Source organism: Haliotis rufescens, unplaced genomic scaffold (genome assembly GCF_023055435.1).
Source record: "Haliotis rufescens isolate VD_foot unplaced genomic scaffold, xgHalRufe1.0.p SCAF_3, whole genome shotgun sequence".
In the NCBI taxonomy this organism is placed as follows: domain Eukaryota; kingdom Metazoa; phylum Mollusca; class Gastropoda; order Lepetellida; family Haliotidae; genus Haliotis; species Haliotis rufescens.
In genome coordinates this window covers 45397509-45419661 of record NW_025964001.1, presented here as the reverse complement: position 1 = coordinate 45419661, position 22153 = coordinate 45397509, and the positions used below count along the sequence as shown (strand labels likewise).

Sequence of the window (22153 nt, the reverse complement as noted above, 5' to 3'; positions counted from 1 at the left end):
ATGAGATTGATGTAATCTAAGCATGTGATTAATCCTGTTTTCTTTATTTAAAGCATTAATTGTTTATTGTCAAGCAAGTTTATCTCTGCAGCCGTTGTAATATGCAGCCATCAGCCGACTCGCTTCGCATCAAAACAAGGGCTGTGGACTCGTGGGCTGATGACCACGGAGTACGCTGATGACTGTGTCAGATTAACAAGGCTGATTAATGAGTGATTTCGGAAATTCGTTGCAAATTAGGTGTGTCGGAGTCGGAGTGCAAGACTGTCAGATTAACGGGTCAAAATAGCACTGATTTACTCGGTTCCCATCATTAGTGTCGGATAAAGCCGATTGTTGGATTAACGAGTGTCGGATTAACGAGACTTGACTGTATATTGTTTATAAAATTCATTTTCTATATTTTGCATCTTCTCGAGGCAAGTGAGTTAACTGACTGTAAAAGTCCAGTTTCCAACCTTGCTGAACTAGACTGGAATTTATGGGCTCCATTGTAGTCCCTTCTACTGACTGATCAGATTCCCCCTCTCATATTACTTGCATTTGCTTCAAACAAAATGGCGGCACGCAGTCAAGACGATTTGATTAATTATCAAGTCTATATTGTAATAAAATGGGTCTTACTTCACATAGTGCATCAAATCACTTGAGCACCTTGATTACAACCATGAAAAGATTTCGAAAATATCTGTGGACGCACTGTTGACGGTACACATGCTCTGCAAATCATGAAATCAACTGAAATCTACATGGCAGTTTACGAACCGGATGTTGATTACGTTTTGAGATTGTGGCTGGACTATGCATAGACTCGTTAGTCCAGCATAAACATAACTCCATAACTCCAGCCTAGTTCAGCAAGAGATGAAACTGGACTTTTGTAGTCAGTTATCTCCCTTGCTGCAGGAAGGTGATATTTTGTTTTGTAATTTCCTATTTCCTGGACAGAAGTGACAGACTACTCCCTTGTTAGTAGAGAGTTCTTGTTGATGGCCTATAGACACCTGCTGTTATCACTGTTGTGCCAATAATCAATGGTGGTGGAATAGTTTGTCTGAAGATAAGATATGTACTGTAAGTCATATTTACAAGGAACATTACCAGAACAGATTAATGCATGATTCATTCATGTCATCACTGGCTAACCTATTCAATGCTGCTGAATCTCCGCATATCAACAGGAGATTTAATGTGATATTATTAGGGTAAACACATGATTTTATCATGTGATTCTGCCAATATTCCGGTAACCATGGTGATGTTTTTTCCCAAGATTCTTATTATTTCTTAAAAATGTACTTGGGTTTCACAGAATGGTCCTTTAAAATCATATTAACCTTGTTTGCAAAATATTTGTTACCTGGTAGATTTCTGTAAAGTCCATCCCAACTCTGGGCTCACGTTACTATCATTGTTATCTTCATCTCAACAAAACCCTGGTATGTCAGAATCAAACACATCTATGTACATAGGCTCTGCTAACAAACATGAACACACAATGCCAGAACATGTGTGTGAATTGCCATACTAAGAGAGTTATATATAACATTTGTTACATATATGATGTGTATGGAAATTCACACCATCTGTACAATGCTGTACACTGTACAGCACAATGGCCTCTACATAACAAAATTCATGTTATCCTAACACTATATCATGCTATATTGTCTTATTTTTAAAAATCTTTATGATGCGTGGATATTTTGGTGTCTTAATTTTGATTTAGTTGTATTAAAATTGATATAAACAAGATCACAAGTACTGTGCACATTTTGATCATCTTAACAATGGTGGTTTCTGATACTGTCCAAAGACATAATGAAATCCATATGAAACAAAACAACGGGTATCTCCTTTGTGAGGTGAGACATTCTCACCATGACATCACAATGACAGCATGCTGACATAGTCTGTATACAGAACAAAAACAAGTCAGGGACCTGTGTCCCCCCCCACTGCCTCTAAGGTTCATTTACCATACTACTTCATTAATCTCTGTGTTATGTGTAATGTGTGTCATGTACATTTGACAGCAATATGTCATTAATTAATGTGACACAGGCAGCAGAGCGGCCCTTGTTTCAACTTTGAAAAACTTATGGGTCCAGGGTGCAACCTAGTTTTGTCTGGTGCAACTTGACTTTCACGTAAACATGCACCTGGAGCAAGGTAAATCAAGATCCTTAAATCGAACCTGACTAGTTCAGATGTCCTTTCACAATGAGAACATCACACCTATGGATAATATTGTCAGGGAGCAATTAGTTGCACCAGGGTAAACATAAGACACCCACCCATAGACCAAGGGATTCAAACCCACAACTGACACCATGAACTAATTCCAACTAGTACATCAAATTACTTTGGGAGACACCTACTAGATCTTACAAACTTTCACACTTCAAATTTGGAGCATGTTGATAACAATGAAAAGATAAAATATGTTTGTTCGTAGTTTAATGCAGCACTCAGCAATTTCCCAGCTGTATGAAGACAACCTTTAGATAGTCAAGTCCGGACAAGACAACCTTTGAATAGACAAGTCTGGACAAGACAACCTTTAAATAGTCAAGTCTGGACAAGACAACCTTTAAATAGTCAAGTCCGACAAGACAACCTTTAAATAGACAAGTCCGACAAGACAACCTTTAAATAGACAAGTCCGACAAGACAACCTTAAAATAGTCAAGTCAGGACAAGACTACCTTTGAATAGACAAGTCTGGACAAGACTACCTTTATATAGTCAAGTCTGGACAAGACAACCTTTAAATAGACAAGTCTGGACAAGACAACCTTTAAATAGACAAGTCTGGACAAGACTACCTTTGAATAGACAAGTCAGGACAAGACTACCTTTATATAGTCAAGTCCGACAGGACAACCTTTAAATAGTCAAGTCCAACAAGACAACCTTTAAATAGTCAAGTCCGGACAAGACAACCTTTAAATAGTCAAGTCTGGACAAGACAACCTTTAAATAGTCAAGTCCAGACAAGACAACCTATAATTAGTCAAGTCCGACAAGACAACCTTTAAATAGTCAAGTCCGACAAGACAACCTTTAAATAGACAAGTCCGACAAGACAACCTTTAAATAGTCAAGTCAGGACAAGACTACCTTTGAATAGACAAGTCTGGACAAGACAACCTTTGAATAGACAAGTCTGGACAAGACAACCTTTAAATAGTCAAGTCCGACAAGACAACCTTTAAATAGACAAGTCCGACAAGACAACCTTTAAATAGTCAAGTCAGGACAAGACTACCTTTGAATAGACAAGTCTGGACAAGACAACCTTTGAATAGACAAGTCTGGACAAGACAACCTTTGAATAGACAAGTCTGGACAAGACAACCTTTAAATAGACAAGTCTGGACAAGACAACCTTTAATTAGTCAAGTCTGGACAAGACAACCTATAATTAGTCAAGTCCGACAAGGCAACCTTTAAATAGTCAAGTCCGACAAGACAACCTTTAAATAGTCAAGTCAGGACAAGACAACCCAGTGGATGACATTATGATCCATGCTGTCAGGGTGTGATGGCACTCAAAACCTGGCCAACTCACCCAGTCCATTAAATGAGAAATCTCACAGGAAGCAAAATTAAAAACACTTTGACAAACACTAAACTGGCAATAATATTTTACACAGAGATGGTGGAAAACACACCAGCAGAACTGTAATGGTCATTGACCATATAATTTGTTATGACTTAATGGACAAGAAATAATGCAAACACACAAAGCAAGCTCCTTCAGAGATCACCTACTTCATTTTCATAAGGTACCGACTGTGGGGATTCCTCAAGAGAACATGACCTCAGTCTCCAGTGGCTCCATGCTTGTTGTAGGAGCCAGTGTAGATGAGGATCATGCAGTCGCAATGAAGACACACTGTACACCCCGGCCAGCGCCATGGATTGTCAATCACGCACTCTCCCGTTTGTTCAGCTGTATCTGAGCTGATTATTTATAGGCTGCCATTATATAGCTGGAATATTCCTGACTACGGCACAAAACATTCACTTCCTTGTGAGTTACAGATCAACACTACGTGGCCATTCATGCTTATCAAGCCAGCAGAAAAAGCCAGATTGATTTGTTTCAAAAACCTTTCTAAAAATGGAATTGGTGGTGTATCTGAGATCCTAGAAACAGTATTAGTTTGAGTTGATACATTACCACCATCATGGACATGATGTTGTGAGAAGAATAACTAGCCTTCCTTTTTCCTTGTTTGCCTTTCACAGTGATGAATAAAACATCTTGACAAGATGGACACAAAAAACCTTAAGAAGTTACTTTCCTGTATACAGTGTCAAAGGCATAAAACTATAAAGATCTTAGAATGTATAACACTACACTGTAAGATATCCAATTCGATTGAGATATTCAGTAACTTGTGTAACACAACTGTGGGAGTCAGCCTGATTTCGCCTCCTCTGTGTTGTAGTCCACAAACCAGTCTCTCCTGAGAAACATCTTGAGCACACACTTTGTATCCTGCCTCACAATTGGAACTGGAAAATGATGTTCCAAAGATGCCTTGTTGACATGTAACACTAAAACCATTGCTCTGCTATCCACATGAATGCTTGCTTGATGACAACCTTATCACTGAGGCTTTGACACGATCAAAACAGCTGATGGAACTAAGCCTGAAAAAACAACAACATAAAAACTATCAAATCTTCAATGATTTAACCTACCATGAGAGATTTATTCATGAATAAAGAGTAAACTACGGTTATAACTACGTATATAACAAATTCAAAGGGACCGCTAATTTTCATTATAACTGTAGTTATAGTCATAAGCAGTTTGACTATTAGACATCTTGCATCAAGTCATGTGATTGCGACAGAATATATCCACTTCAAAAACTTTAGCCTAATCACGGTTTACTATTGTTAATCAAGGGTGTAAATTGAGGAAATTAAACATCTGCGTGTGGCAGTGGACATTTTGACAGGCTGATTAGTGACACGAGAGCAGCTCAAAGATTAACAGTTTGTTACATACGTAAACATTGTCCTTAACAGTGTACATTCGGGACCACAAAGTGTGTTCTCCATATCCGTTATTTCGTTATAAGCATGTTCTTTTTGGCTATGAACTTTATATAACAAAATATACCTGAAAATGACCAGGAGCCAAAAATATCAGTTTGTTATATCTGTCAGTTTGTTATAGGCGTGTTCGTTATTAACATAGTTTACCGTATCAGGGAACTGAAAAAGTAGAGCCACAAGGCACTGTAGCTCAATTGACATTTGAAATATTACCTAGGATCGGAATGGTCATACAAGGGTAAAGAAATAACAGAACATTTCAAACCGAAAATATCCTCACACACGTTCATTATCGTACACAATGAAAGTTACTTTGTTGCATTAATGAGATGCACAAGTATAATATATAGATATGAAACACACCTAATGTGTCTAGTGGTTTCTCCATGTCTTCACTGGAGAAGACTTTACGGGGGAATGATGTCAGGAGAGAGAAGGGTCCGGTGCCATCGGACCGGTTCATCTCGATGTACAGACGCACTGCTGCCAGAGGTTCCTTAGCCTTGAAGCTTTGGGTCAGTACTTGGCCATTGGTCAACCGGATCTGCCAACGCAAGTAGCAACAGAGTAAATGAAAAACTTGATTGTAGGTGAAATAGCTAAGGAATACATATTCATTCAATCATGTCAAGCTTGTTGTTGACAAAAGATTACATCTAAAGATCATTTATTTAGTTTGTGTACTGCCATAAGGTCATCATTAGTTCAATTAATCTGTAGTCTGTATTGAATATTTTACACTACTCATGTGTGACCAGGATGAGTTATCACTTAGAGGGCTGAAATGTGACCTATTTAGCATTGTTTAGTTGGTGACAAGCAAGCAATGCTGTGTGACATGATGACAGATGCTGCTACCAGTCCCCTCACTGCGGAACATACCTGTAGTCGGCAGGTGTCGTACTCCTTGGGGGCTGCTGCTGCTCCTGTTGTCTGGGTGGAAGCAGGGGGGCAGGCTGCTGATGGGGGGGAATGCTGGCTGGTCTTGCCAAACTACAAACAGTCAACAGTGTACCAGCATCACGACCACACTGAACACAGTCATGCCACACTACACACAGTCAATAGTGTACCAGCATCACGATCACACTGAACACAGTCATGCCACACTACAAACACTCCATAGTGTACCAGCATCACGATAACACTGAACACAGTCATGCCAAACTACAAACAGTCCACAGTGTACCAGCATCACGACCACACTGAACACACAGTCTGGCCACACTACAAACAGTCCATAGGGTACCAGCATCACGACCACACTGAACACACAGTCATGCCAAACTACAAACAGTCCACAGTGTACCAGCATCACGACCAAACTGAACACACAGTCTGGCCAAACTACAAACAATCCACAGTGTACCAGCATTACGATCACACTAAACACACAGTCTGGCCAAACTACAAACAGTCCATAGTGTACCGTCATCACGATCACACTGAACACAGTCATGCCAAACTACAAACAGTCAATAGTGTACCAGCATCACGATCACACTGAACACACAGTCTTGCCACACTACAAACAGTCCACAGTGTACCAGCATCACGACCACACTGAACACAGTCATGCCACACTACAAACAGTCCATAGGGTACCAGCATCACGACCACACTGAACACACAGTCTGGCCACACTACAAACAGTCCATAGTGTACCAGCATCACGACCACACTGAACACACAGTCTGGCCACACTACAAACAATCCACAGTGTACCAGCATCACGATCACACTAAACACAGTCATGCCAAACTACAAACAGTCCATAGTGTACCAGCATCACGACCACACTGAACACAGTCTGGCCACACTACAAACAGTCCACAGTGTACCAGCATCACGACCACACTGAACACAGTCATGCCACACTACAAACAGTCCATAGGGTACCAGCATCACGACCACACTGAACACACAGTCTTGCCACACTACAAACAGTCCACAGTGTACCAGCATCACGACCACACTGAACACACCGTCTGGCCAAACTACAAACAGTCCATAGTGTACCAGCATCACGACCACACTGAACACAGTCATGCCAAACTACAAACAGTTCATAGTGTACCAGCATCACGACCACACTGAACACACAGTCATGCCAAACTACAAACAGTCCACAGTGTACCAGCATCACGATCACACTGAACACACAGTCTGGCCAAACTACAAACAGTCCACAGTGTACCAGCATCACGACCACACTGAACACACAGTCTGGCCAAACTACAAACAGTCCATAGGGTACCAGCATCACGACCACACTGAACACACAGTCTGGCCACACTACAAACAGTCCATAGGGTACCAGCATCACGACCACACTGAACACACAGTCTTGCCAAACTACAAACAGTCCATAGTGTACCAGCATCACGATCACACTGAACACAGTCATGCCAAACTACAAACAGTCCACAGTGTACCAGCATCACGATCACACTGAACACACAGTCTGGCCAAACTACAAACAGTCCACAGTGTACCAGCATCACGACCACACTGAACACACAGTCTGGCCAAACTACAAACAGTCCACAGTGTACCAGCATCACGACCACACTGAACACAGTCATGCCAAACTACAAACAGTCAATAGTGTACCAGCATCATGACCACACTGAACACAGTCATGCCAAACTACAAACAGTTCATAGTGTACCAGCATCACGACCACACTGAACACACAGTCTGGCCACACTACAAACAGTCCACAGTGTACCAGCATCACGACCACACTGAACATAGTCTGGCCACACTACAAACAGTCCACAGTGTACCAGCATCACGACCACACTGAACACACAGTCTGGCCACACTACAAACAGTCCACAGTGTACCAGCATCACGACCACACTGAACACACAGTCTGGCCACACTACAAACAGTCCACAGTGTACCAGCATCACGACCAAACTGAACACACAGTCTGGCCACACTACAAACAGTCCACAGTGTACCAGCATCACGACCACACTGAACACACAGTCTGGCCACACTACAAACAGTCTACAGTGTACCAGCATCACGACCACACTGAACACAGTCATGCCACACTACAAACAGTCCATAGTGTACCAGCATCACGACCACACTGAACACACAGTCTGGCCACACTACAAACAGTCCACAGTGTACCAGCATCACGACCACACTGAACACACAGTCTTGCCAAACTACAAACAGTCCACAGTGTACCAGCATCACGACCACACTGAACACACAGTCATGCCACACTACAAACAGTCCATAGTGTACCAGCATCACGACCACACTGAACACACAGTCTGGCCACACTACAAACAGTCCACAGTGTACCAGCATCACGACCACACTGAACACACAGTCTTGCCAAACTACAAACAGTCCACAGTGTACCAGCATCACGACCACACTGAACACAGTCATGCCAAACTACAAACAGTTCATAGGGTACCAGCATCACGACCACACTGAACACACAGTCTGGCCACACTACAAACAGTCCACAGTGTACCAGCATCACGACCACACTGAACACACAGTCTGGCAACACTACAAACAGTCCACAGTGTACCAGCATCACGACCACACTGAACACACAGTCTGGCCAAACTACAAACAGTCCACAGTGTACCAGCATCACGACCACACTGAACACACAGTCTGGCCACACTACAAACAATCCATAGTGTACCAGCATCACGATCACACTTAACACACAGTCTGGCCAAACTACAAACAGTCCACAGTGTACCAGCATCACGACCACACTGAACACACAGTCTGGCCAAACTACAAACAGTCCACAGTGTACCAGCATCACGACCACACTGAACACACAGTCTGGCCACACTACAAACAATCCATAGTGTACCAGCATCACGATCACACTTAACACACAGTCTGGCCAAACTACAAACAGTCCACAGTGTACCAGCATCACAACCACACTGAACACACAGTCTGGCCAAACTACAAACAGTCCATAGTGTACCAGCATCACGACCACACTGAACACAGTCATGCCAAACTACAAACAGTCCATAGGGTACCAGCATCACGACCACACTGAACACACAGTCTGGCCACACTACAAACAGTCCATAGGGTACCAGCATCACGACCACACTGAACACACAGTCTTGCCAAACTACAAACAGTCCATAGTGTACCAGCATCACGATCACACTTAACACACAGTCTGGCCAAACTACAAACAGTCCACAGTGTACAAGCATCACAACCACACTGAACACACAGTCTGGCCACACTACAAACAGTCCATAGGGTACCAGCATCACGACCACACTGAACACACAGTCTGGCCACACTATAAACAGTCCATAGGGTACCAGCATCACGATCACACTGAACACAGTCATGCCACACTACAAACAGTCCACAGTGTACCAGCATCACGACCACACTGAACACACAGTCTGGCCAAACTACAAACAGTCCACAGTGTACCAGCATCACGACCACACTGAACACACAGTCTGGCCACACTACAAACAATCCATAGTGTACCAGCATCACGATCACACTTAACACACAGTCTGGCCAAACTACAAACAGTCCACAGTGTACCAGCATCACAACCACACTGAACACACAGTCTGGCCAAACTACAAACAGTCCATAGTGTACCAGCATCACGACCACACTGAACACAGTCATGCCAAACTACAAACAGTCCATAGGGTACCAGCATCACGACCACACTGAACACACAGTCTGGCCACACTACAAACAGTCCATAGGGTACCAGCATCACGACCACACTGAACACACAGTCTTGCCAAACTACAAACAGTCCATAGTGTACCAGCATCACGATCACACTTAACACACAGTCTGGCCAAACTACAAACAGTCCACAGTGTACAAGCATCACAACCACACTGAACACACAGTCTGGCCACACTACAAACAGTCCATAGGGTACCAGCATCACGACCACACTGAACACACAGTCTGGCCACACTATAAACAGTCCATAGGGTACCAGCATCACGATCACACTGAACACAGTCATGCCACACTACAAACAGTCCATAGTGTACCGTCATCACGATCACACTGAACACACAGTCTTGCCACACTACAAACAGTCCACAGTGTACCAGCATCACGACCACACTGAACACACAGTCTTGCCAAACTACAAACAGTCCACAGTGTACCAGCATCACGACCACACTGAACACAGTCATGCCACACTACAAACAGTCCATAGGGTACCAGCATCACGACCACACTGAACACAGTCATGCCAAACTACAAACAGTTCATAGTGTACCAGCATCACGACCACACTGAACACACAGTCTGGCCACACTACAAACAGTCCACAGTGTACCAGCATCACGACCACACTGAACACACAGTCTGGCCAAACTACAAACAGTCCATAGGGTACCAGCATCACGATCACACTGAACACACAGTCTGGCCACACTACAAACAGTCCACAGTGTACCAGCATCACGACCACACTGAACACACAGTCTGGCCACACTACAAACAGTCCACAGTGTACCAGCATCACGATAACACTGAACACACAGTCTGGCCACACTACAAACAGTCCACAGTGTACCAGCATCACGACCACACTGAACACACAGTCTGGCCAAACTACAAACAGTCCATAGGGTACCAGCATCACGATCACACTGAACACACAGTCTGGCCAAACTACAAACAGTCCACAGTGTACCAGCATCACGACCACACTGAACACACAGTCTGGCCAAACTACAAACAGTCCACAGTGTACCAGCATCACGATCACACTTAACACACAGTCTGGCCACACTACAAACAATCCATAGTGTACCAGCATCACGATCACACTTAACACACAGTCTGGCCAAACTACAAACAGTCCACAGTGTACCAGCATCACAACCACACTGAACACACAGTCTGGCCAAACTACAAACAGTCCATAGTGTACCAGCATCACGACCACACTGAACACAGTCATGCCAAACTACAAACAGTCCATAGGGTACCAGCATCACGACCACACTGAACACACAGTCTGGCCACACTACAAACAGTCCATAGGGTACCAGCATCACGACCACACTGAACACACAGTCTTGCCAAACTACAAACAGTCCATAGTGTACCAGCATCACGATCACACTTAACACACAGTCTGGCCAAACTACAAACAGTCCACAGTGTACAAGCATCACAACCACACTGAACACACAGTCTGGCCACACTACAAACAGTCCATAGGGTACCAGCATCACGACCACACTGAACACACAGTCTGGCCACACTATAAACAGTCCATAGGGTACCAGCATCACGATCACACTGAACACAGTCATGCCACACTACAAACAGTCCACAGTGTACCAGCATCACGACCACACTGAACACACAGTCTGGCCAAACTACAAACAGTCCACAGTGTACCAGCATCACGACCACACTGAACACACAGTCTGGCCACACTACAAACAATCCATAGTGTACCAGCATCACGATCACACTTAACACACAGTCTGGCCAAACTACAAACAGTCCACAGTGTACCAGCATCACAACCACACTGAACACACAGTCTGGCCAAACTACAAACAGTCCATAGTGTACCAGCATCACGACCACACTGAACACAGTCATGCCAAACTACAAACAGTCCATAGGGTACCAGCATCACGACCACACTGAACACACAGTCTGGCCACACTACAAACAGTCCATAGGGTACCAGCATCACGACCACACTGAACACACAGTCTTGCCAAACTACAAACAGTCCATAGTGTACCAGCATCACGATCACACTTAACACACAGTCTGGCCAAACTACAAACAGTCCACAGTGTACAAGCATCACAACCACACTGAACACACAGTCTGGCCACACTACAAACAGTCCATAGGGTACCAGCATCACGACCACACTGAACACACAGTCTGGCCACACTATAAACAGTCCATAGGGTACCAGCATCACGATCACACTGAACACAGTCATGCCACACTACAAACAGTCCATAGTGTACCGTCATCACGATCACACTGAACACACAGTCTTGCCACACTACAAACAGTCCACAGTGTACCAGCATCACGACCACACTGAACACACAGTCTTGCCAAACTACAAACAGTCCACAGTGTACCAGCATCACGACCACACTGAACACAGTCATGCCACACTACAAACAGTCCATAGGGTACCAGCATCACGACCACACTGAACACAGTCATGCCAAACTACAAACAGTTCATAGTGTACCAGCATCACGACCACACTGAACACACAGTCTGGCCACACTACAAACAGTCCACAGTGTACCAGCATCACGACCACACTGAACACACAGTCTGGCCAAACTACAAACAGTCCATAGGGTACCAGCATCACGATCACACTGAACACACAGTCTGGCCACACTACAAACAGTCCACAGTGTACCAGCATCACGACCACACTGAACACACAGTCTGGCCACACTACAAACAGTCCACAGTGTACCAGCATCACGATAACACTGAACACACAGTCTGGCCACACTACAAACAGTCCATAGTGTACCAGCATCACAATCACACTGAACACACAGTCTGGCCAAACTACAAACAGTCCATAGTGTACCAGCATCACGACCACACTGAACACACAGTCTGGCCACACTACAGTCCACAGTGTACCAGCATCACGACCACACTGAACACAGTCATGCCACACTACAAACAGTTCATAGTGTACCAGCATCACGACCACACTGAACACAGTCATGCCACACTACAAACAGTCCACAGTGTACCAGCATCACGACCACACTGAACACAGTCATGCCAAACTACAAACAGTTCATAGTGTACCAGCATCACGACCACACTGAACACACAGTCTGGCCACACTACAAACAGTCCACAGTGTACCAGCATCACGACCACACTGAACACAGTCATGCCACACTACAAACAGTCCACAGTGTACCAGCATCACGACCACACTGAACACACAGTCTGGCCACACTACAAACAGTCCACAGTGTACCAGCATCACGACCACACTGAACACACAGTCTGGCCACACTACAAACAGTCCACAGTGTACCAGCATCACGACCACACTGAACACACAGTCTGGCCACACTACAAACAGTCCACAGTGTACCAGCATCACGATAACACTGAACACACAGTCTGGCCACACTACAAACAGTCCATAGTGTACCAGCATCACAATCACACTGAACACACAGTCTGGCCAAACTACAAACAGTCCATAGTGTACCAGCATCACGACCACACTGAACACACAGTCTGGCCACACTACAGTCCACAGTGTACCAGCATCACGACCACACTGAACACAGTCATGCCACACTACAAACAGTTCATAGTGTACCAGCATCACGACCACACTGAACACAGTCATGCCACACTACAAACAGTCCACAGTGTACCAGCATCACAACCACACTGAACACAGTCATGCCAAACTACAAACAGTTCATAGTGTACCAGCATCACGACCACACTGAACACACAGTCTGGCCACACTACAAACAGTCCACAGTGTACCAGCATCACGACCACACTGAACACAGTCATGCCAAACTACAAACAGTCCACAGTGTACCAGCATCACGACCACACTGAACACACAGTCTGGCCACACTACAAACAGTCCACAGTGTACCAGCATCACGACCACACTGAACACACAGTCTGGCCACACTACAAACAGTCCACAGTGTACCAGCATCACGACCACACTGAACACACAGTCTGGCCACACTACAAACAGTCCACTGTGTACCAGCATCGCGGCACCTGAGACGACTGGCCCATCCATGCCCCTTTAGGATCAGAAACACCTAACACATTAATTGAGCTCAATCCACTGCATGGTCTGAAGAACTTCAATTTGTGAACAGTACACAAACAAATCAGAGAAATATCTAGGATTCCACACTAACTGCACCTGGACACCAGGAAAACAAGCATTGATAGGTTCAAAATTGGGATTTTTTTAAACATCCTATTTTCTCCAAATGAGAGATTTTTTAACAAAGCATTTAATGCAATGATGTAAAACTACCAGTAAGTATCAAAGTCGTTTCACTTTTATCAGCCACAAGTAAAGAGTGCTTGCAAAGCTATAACTTAGCTTACCTTAGCAGCTCTGTCAGCCTTGTCCTTCGCTATCTGCTCTCTCACACGCTCTCTGGAACAAGAAGTCAACAGTCCAAGAGAGGAACTCACTGGTACACACATATTGTTGCAATTTTGCACATTCAACCACAAATAAAACTTACTGATCCACATAGTATGAAACAACAAGTTTCACAGTATGAAGCAACAACACTACTCTGTGTTTAAAGGGACACTACACCCAGGCCAACTTCACTCTGAGTCTGCTAGCCTTCCATTTGGGTGTTATTTTCAGTCTTAGTATGCAGACTAGTACAAGCTGATCTTACTAGGTCATTAGAAATGTTACTAGACAGGGGCTTCGGACTAGTAGGCAACTGGGAGTCCTAGCACTACCACTGAACATGTTAAACGCTGAAAACGATTCTGTGAGCAGTATTTAGAAACATCATAGTTGGGACCATTCATGCAAAGTTTCAGCTTCATACTCACATAGGCCTTGGAGTTTAAGACATGTTGAAAATGAAAAAAGTTGGAAGACAGACAACACGCCAAAACATAAGCCCACTTGACTTTCTGTCGGGTGAGGTAACAACAGGAAATTTGGCCCCCATACAGTTTTGATCCCTGACCTACAAACTTCATTATAGGTAAAGGGAAGCAACTCTGAGTGTGTGTCTCCTGCTCACCTGGCCTGCCTCTCCTCCATCTTCTCCCGCCTTCTATGCTCCGCTATCTTCTTTATCTCCTCCTCCTCAATTCTGTCAGCAGAATAAACACACTATCTACTTGCAACTCAAGGGACATACCAAGGTGTACAGCTGTGACCTGCATGTGTACTCACATATACCCAGGTGTGCAGCTGTGACCTGCATGTATAATTACATATACCCAGGTGTACAGCTGCGACCTGCATGTGTACTCACATATACCCAGGTGTACAGCTGTGACCTGCATGTGTACTCACATATACCCAGGTGTGCAGCTGTAACCTGCATGTGTACTCACATATACCCAGGTGTACAGCTGTGACCTGGATGTGTACTCACATATAACCAGGTGTACAGCTGTGACCTGAATGTGTACTCACATATACCGAGGTGTACATCTGTGATCTGAATGTGAACTCACATATACCAAGGTGTACAGTTGTGACCAGAATGTGTATTCACATATGCCCAGGTGTACAGCTGTGACCTGAATGTGTACTCACATATACCAAGGTGTACAGCTGTGACCTGCATGTGTACTCACATATACCCAGGTGTACAGCTGTGACCTGAATGTGTATTCACATATACCCAGGTGTACAGCTGTGACCTGCATGTGTACTCACATATACCCAGGTGTACAACTGTGACCTGCATGTGTACTCACATATACCCAGGTTGCAGCTGTGACCTGAATGTGTACTCACATATAACCAGGTGTACAGCTGTGACCTGAATGTATACTCACATATACCGAGGTGTACAGCTGTGACCTGCATGTGTACTCACATATACCCAGGTGTACAGCTGTGACCTGGATGTGTACTCACATATACCCAGGTGTACAACTGTGATCTGAATGTGTACTCACATATACCAAGGTGTACAGTTGTGACCAGAATGTGTACTCACATATACCCAGGTGTACAGCTGTGACCTGAATGTGTACTCACATATACCCAGGTGTACATCTGTGATCTGAATGTGTACTCACATATACCAAGGTGTACAGTTGTGACCAGAATGTGTACTCACATATACTCAGGTGTACAGCTGTGACCTCTATGTGTACTCACATATACCCAGGTGTGCAGCTGTGACCTGCATGTGTACTCACATATACCCAGGTGTACAGCTGTGACCTGCATGTGTACTCACATATACCAAGGTGTACAGCTGTGACCAGAATGTGTACTCACATATACCCAGGTGTACAGCTGTGACCTGCATGTGTACTCACATATACCCAGGTGTGCAGCTGTGACCTGAATGTGTACTAACATATACCCAGGTGTACAGCTGTGACCTGAATGTGTACTCACATATACCAAGGTGTACAGCTGTGACCTGAATGTGTACTCACATATACCCAGGTGTACAGCTGTGACCTGCATGTGTACTCACATATACCCAGGTGTACAGCTGTGACCAGAATGTGTACTCACATATACCCAGGTGTACAGCTGTGACCTGCATGTGTACTCACATATAACCAGGTGTACAGCTGTGACCTGCATGTGTACTCACATATACCCAGGTGTACAGCTGTGACCTGAATGTGTACTCACATATACCAAGGTGTACAGCTGTGACCTGCATGTGTACTCACATATACCCAGGTGTGCAGCTGTGACCTGCATGTGTACTCACATATACCCAGGTGTACAGCTGTGACCTGAATGTGTACTCACATATACCAAGGTGTACAGCTGTGACCTGCATGTGTACTCACATATACCCAGGTGTACAGCTGTGACCTGGATGTGTACTCACATATACCCAGGTGTACAGCTGTGACCTGAATGTGTACTCACATATACCCAGGTGTACAGCTGTGACCTGCATGTGTACTCACATATACCAAGGTGTACAGCTGTGACCTGAATGTGTACTCACATATACCAAGGTGTACAGCTGTGACCTGCATGTGTACTCACATATACCCAATAACTCACTTGGACACAGCAGATTCTGTATCATGTGATCATGATCACCATTTCTCTTCCCTCAAAGTTGACATAGAGACATATGCAGATAGATTTTACCGATGTGAAAGTTTCTGGTAACCATGACAACTGGTTTCTTACAATCTGATCTTCTTTATTTTAATTATTCATTTTGCAAAAATATACATATCATGTCATTAACACATCAAGTCATTAACACATCAAGCTAACATCTTCAGGTCATGTTTAGAAGCACAGACAAAGGTTGGTGACAAGATGGTGCCTGCCTTACTTCTGCTTGGCCATGCCTAGTTCCTTGTTTGTGGTGCGCCGGGCCTTCTCCCGGGCGATCTGCTCCTTCTTCTCCTCCTCATCCTTCGCCATCCGCCGCTGCTTCAACCGGTCCTGTAGACTGACAACAACTTCACTCACTAGTACACACATGCCTATCAACCACATAGTTGAACAATTAACATAATAATCCAAAATTAATTAAATTTAAAATATATTCCCAGCATCTACTACACTGGACATGAACAATCGTCACTACTGAAAGGAATTCACAGGTGTAAGAATGAAGCCTTTGTTGGCTCACACTGTCAGTATCTATGCATCCTACAGCCCAGGCTTCTGTAAGCTACAACAATATGGCACTAACTCACTCACTCTCTCCAGACACATTTGTCAACTCACTCTTGAAGCTTTTGTTTCTTCTCCTCGTCTGTGAGGGGTTTAATCTCTTCTGTGCTCTCAGAGAAGCTGGCATGTTGTGTGCGAGCTGCATGGGCCTGAGCGTCCATCTCTGACCTCAGCAACTTGCCACACCTGCAGAACACATAGGACGTAACAATTCTTCTCTTGATCTAGGATATGAGGGATGCTTCATCCAGTATACTTTGTAAAACATGTATTGTAAGCTCCTTATCTAACTTAGCCATCTGAATGCAATCTTGCACAAACCAAAGAAGGTTGTAGATTGTGGTCATTATAATATAACAATGATTTGTAGTACTTAACACTAGACCGCTAGCCCTCGCTACTACAAATTCCTGTTGGCTGGTACAAATTTCCCAATTTCCCACTGTCTTAAAATTACAAGGGCATTTTATCTTTGCCCGGGGTAGCAAAACTTCGAGTTTAGTTCTAACCCTGCATTACAGCTGACTGTTGTCATCTTGAGTTTCAGTATTACCTATTAGTGGTGGGCTACACAACACTTGTCACTGTGTGTGAGGCTCACAGCAGAAATAGGGAACATGGTATAGCATAGGTAAACTAACCAACTAATCAGACATGCTTACGGATCATTAGAATGCTTAATTAGCATAATTAGTATACAGAGGTGTACATTGACACTAGCCTGCTGGCACAAGTCAGTTTGTCCAAGGTTAAAGTATCCTCAGGGGTAGTATTATTTCAGGTTAAGTTGCATCCTTGAGGCCATCATCACCTGTGAAATGGTGATGTAGATATAGCATGCTGCTGTTGCTTCTACCCGGGTACTCACTCATCACACTTGAGTGACCTGGCTTGCATGTTTTCTTCACCTGGGGCGTCCGGCCCCTCTCCCCCTGCAGTTGTGGGAGGGGCAGGGAGATCTGAAACCACACATCTAATATGGCATTCTTGCATACTGGTGCACAAACAAGTATATTTCATGCCAGGTATGATATTGAAGCAAAACACTTATGTATGATGTGCAGTTAATCTTCCAAATTGTGAGTAGCATAAGAATGACCAGGGTCTTAAACAGGACAGGAAACTGTAAAGAACCTTTGCTGACTATGTAAGGAGTCCAGCTTTACAAACAGTGTCATGGTGAAGAGGCTGATAACTGTGATCCCTACCTTCTGTTTTACCAAGAACATTTCCCTTGGGAGCTTCGAAAGGTTCATCAATGTCTGCATCTCCATCATGGGCAAACAACCTGCATCAGACAAGTAGAGGAGTCAGTGGCCAAACAGACATGTGTCCAACTTTGAATTTACAATGAAATGTTGATAGACTTCAAATATCCAAACCATATGCCCACATGAAATAGCAGATTTCTGTGTCATAAAACTTTATGGTGAATACTTCTGCAGGATACTGTTATTATTAATAACAATATCCTAAACTGAACACTTTTGGACAAGATGAATGCTCAATCGTTCATGCATACATGCATGCAGTATGAGTCCAGACATTTTCCTTTGGCTGATGTTGGTTGCCATTGGGGTTTTCTCAAGCTCTACCATCTCTACCTATTGATCATATACCAGCCATAGATCTACCTTTCATATCTGGATAGAACTAATAGCCTGGTACTTCAAACCACCAGGTATAGCATGGTCTGGGCAGCTGGTTATGTGCATCTTCCCGAGGCAAGTGAGTTAACTGACTATAAAAGTCCAGTTTCCACCCTTGCCGAACAAGGCTGGTATTATGGAGTTAGATTTTGGCTGGACTAACGAGTCTATGCATAGTCCAATCAAAATCGCGCACCGAAATCGAAATCCGGTCCGCAGAGTGTCATGCAGATTTCGGTCGACTGCAGGATTTGCAAAGCATGTGCACCGCTAACTTGTTGTCAACAGATATTTTCTAAATCTTTTCATGTTTTCTATCAAGGTGCTCACGTGATTTGATGCACTTCACGATGTAAGACTCGTTCTATCACAATATAGATCTGGATTATCGATCAGATCGTCTTGACTGGGTGCCACCGTTTTGTTTAAAACAAATGCAAGTGATATGAGAGGTTGAATCTGATTGGTCAATAGGAGAGGCATAGAAAGGACATAACTCGTAATAGCCAGTGGTGGCGCTATGATCGAACCCAGGAATTCCAGCCTAGTTCGGCAAGGGTGGAAACTGGACTTTCAAAGTTAGTTAACTCTCTTGCCTCGGGAAGATGGTTATATGAAGATTTCACTCATTTTGACTTCACTGTGAACCTGATGAAAACAATCAAGGTGTATGATGTGTGTGTGAGATATTGATCATTTCACTTTACTTGTTGTTTAGCGCTGCATGCAGCAATATTCCAGCGATATGATGGCAGCTTGTAAATCATCAAGTCTGGAACTAACAATCCAGTGATGGATATTGTGAGCAACAATCCATCCCGTCAGGGTATGATGACAAGCAATCAAACCAGGTCACCAAGCCTGACTACTCAATTTGTTTGATCGCCTCTCATTACCATCATCGGTTGCTTGGGACCGATTCTATCCTGGAATCCCCAAAACGTCATACCATCGTAGGGACTTGTATTAATCATGGTAATCATGATAATAGAAAACTGTTTTACTCACCAATCCATAGCTAACTGAACTCCCTTATAATTGGTTTTTGCCAAGGCCCTTTGCCTGAAACATGTGAAAATATCAAAACAGTTATCAGCAATGATCAGATTCAGCTCGCTCAGGACAAACACAAGTGTGTTATGTGATATCCGGCAGATATGTTTAGGCTGTGATACTGTTATTATTTTTTGTTTGTTTACCGATGTACTCACAACTATTCCAGGGGGTCAGCAGTCGAAAATGTGAATGACAATGTATAGTGACATTGAAAGACATATTTTATATTCAGAATGGGGATATACACATGCGTCCATATATAAACGTGTTAACAATCTCCAGTTGGGAAATGTGCAGCTCGCTCCCGATACTTGCTGTTATTGAGCTGTTTCACGTGTTAGTTCCTTCGCCTGGTCTAGGACACTGCTCAAAATCATATAATATTATGTCACCATTTTGGTTAACTATAACTATAAGAATATCGGAAATTGAACAATCTGAAACCCTGTAGATAAGTCTCAAAAGCAGTGTTATTTCTTTGTAACTAGTAATGATCATGTGTATTTAAATTATGAAACAATACCCGTAGCTAAATATAATCAAACGTGAAGTTTGCATCGTTTCAATCTTCGAGTCAGACAGACACTGAAGATTCAGAAAAATGTATGAACTGAATTGTCAGAGCCTAAAATCATACGCTTTGTTCCTGGAAAATCCCATTTCCATGAGTGTATCGACATCGGACGACATAGTTGACTTGGCTGGATTGTCTCACACGTTCCAATTTTGGTATAAACTTTCCAGGGGCAAGAGTTGTCGCCCTTTTATATTACTCTTTCTACCTCCAAGTAGGAAAGATTTCAGTAGGGGAGATAAAAACACAAGCGAAGGGCAGTTTCCATGGTCAAATACGGATTCCCAAGTTCGTATCCTGTATGTTTGAACGCAATTGACGATATATCATTGTCATTTATATCCAATATTTTATTTTGAAATGACGTTATTCATGGGTGTCTCTTCCCAAATATTCCACTTAAATAGCGATATAAAGCGCGTAGTAATTTAAAATTACTTTCTATTCACTTGCCTTACGTGAAAGATCATGCGGCATTCTTATATATCTAGGTTTTTGCAAACAATAAGCACCAAAGGCGCCCTAAATTACTTCTACAATCCCTGGTTGAAGCTGACATCATCTGCTGGGTCTGGTGTAAAACGACGGAAATTCTCACGAGAGATGATAGTCCTGTTCAGGAGTCAGAAGCCTGGCAACCAAGGATGCTGAAACCTTTGTCATGTCCAGTTCGTTCCTCAGTTCATTCTCATGAGAGATACGAGGGGTGTTCATTAAAGATTTCCCCTGACCCACTTCCGATGGACCTAGTGGAATGAAACTTGGCATAGGTATTAGTCTTTCTCCACATAGGAACCACCAAGAGTTACACACTTCTCCCATCGTTTTATGCAACTATGGAGACCACGCTTGTAAAAGCCCTCATTTTGCGTCTCAAACCAGGACTTGACTTCAGAAATCAGTGAAACGTTTTCCCTTCAAAAATGACTTCATGGTTGGAAAGAGATGGAAGTCAGATGGTGCAAGGTCAGGAGAGTAAGGAGGATGTGGAAGGATTTCATAGCCACAGGACCTCGCTTGTGCCTGGGCAACATGAGAGTTGTGTACTGGAGCATTGTCTTGCAGGAGACGGACACCCTTGGTCAGCATGCCACGCCTCTTAAGCTTGATAGCGTCCCGCAATTTCCGCAGCAGTGAAGCATAATAAGCTCCTGTAATTGTGGTACCCTTTGCCAAGAAATCCATCATCACTACTCCGCGCTGGTCCCAAAACACCGTGAGCATGACCTTGCCTGCAGAGGGTTGGACACGTGCCTTCTTTGGGGGTGGTGACTCCACATGCTTCCATTGCATCGACTGAACTTTAGTCTCAGGATCATAGTGATGGACCCATGTTTCATCCTGTGTGATAAGTCTGTCAAAAAAGTT

The 22153-nt window shown here is 43.7% G+C and overlaps 1 protein-coding gene across 2 annotated transcripts; it reads right to left on the bottom strand.

The window, feature by feature from the left end:
- Positions 1-356: 356 nt before the first annotated feature.
- Positions 357-20977, bottom strand: LOC124124337 (UBX domain-containing protein 1-like). Of its 2 annotated transcripts, XR_006859454.2 has the most exons (12): positions 20849-20967; positions 20164-20217; positions 18715-18794; positions 18375-18465; positions 17561-17692; positions 17160-17279; positions 14901-14972; positions 14233-14284; positions 5962-6072; positions 5443-5623; positions 3480-4665; positions 357-3064 (listed from the first exon to the last, which is right to left on the bottom strand). XR_006859454.2 is itself a non-coding variant. In XM_046487481.2 (11 exons), exons 1-11 carry the CDS (start codon positions 20899-20901, stop codon positions 4622-4624), a joined length of 990 nt encoding a protein of 329 aa, XP_046343437.1. In that variant the 5' UTR covers positions 20902-20977; the 3' UTR covers positions 357-4621. The 2 variants fall into 2 exon arrangements, 1 of the variants encoding a protein (XP_046343437.1); XM_046487481.2 differs by having other exon boundaries at positions 357-4665; positions 20849-20977.
- Between the last annotated feature and the right edge of the window lie 1176 nt (positions 20978-22153).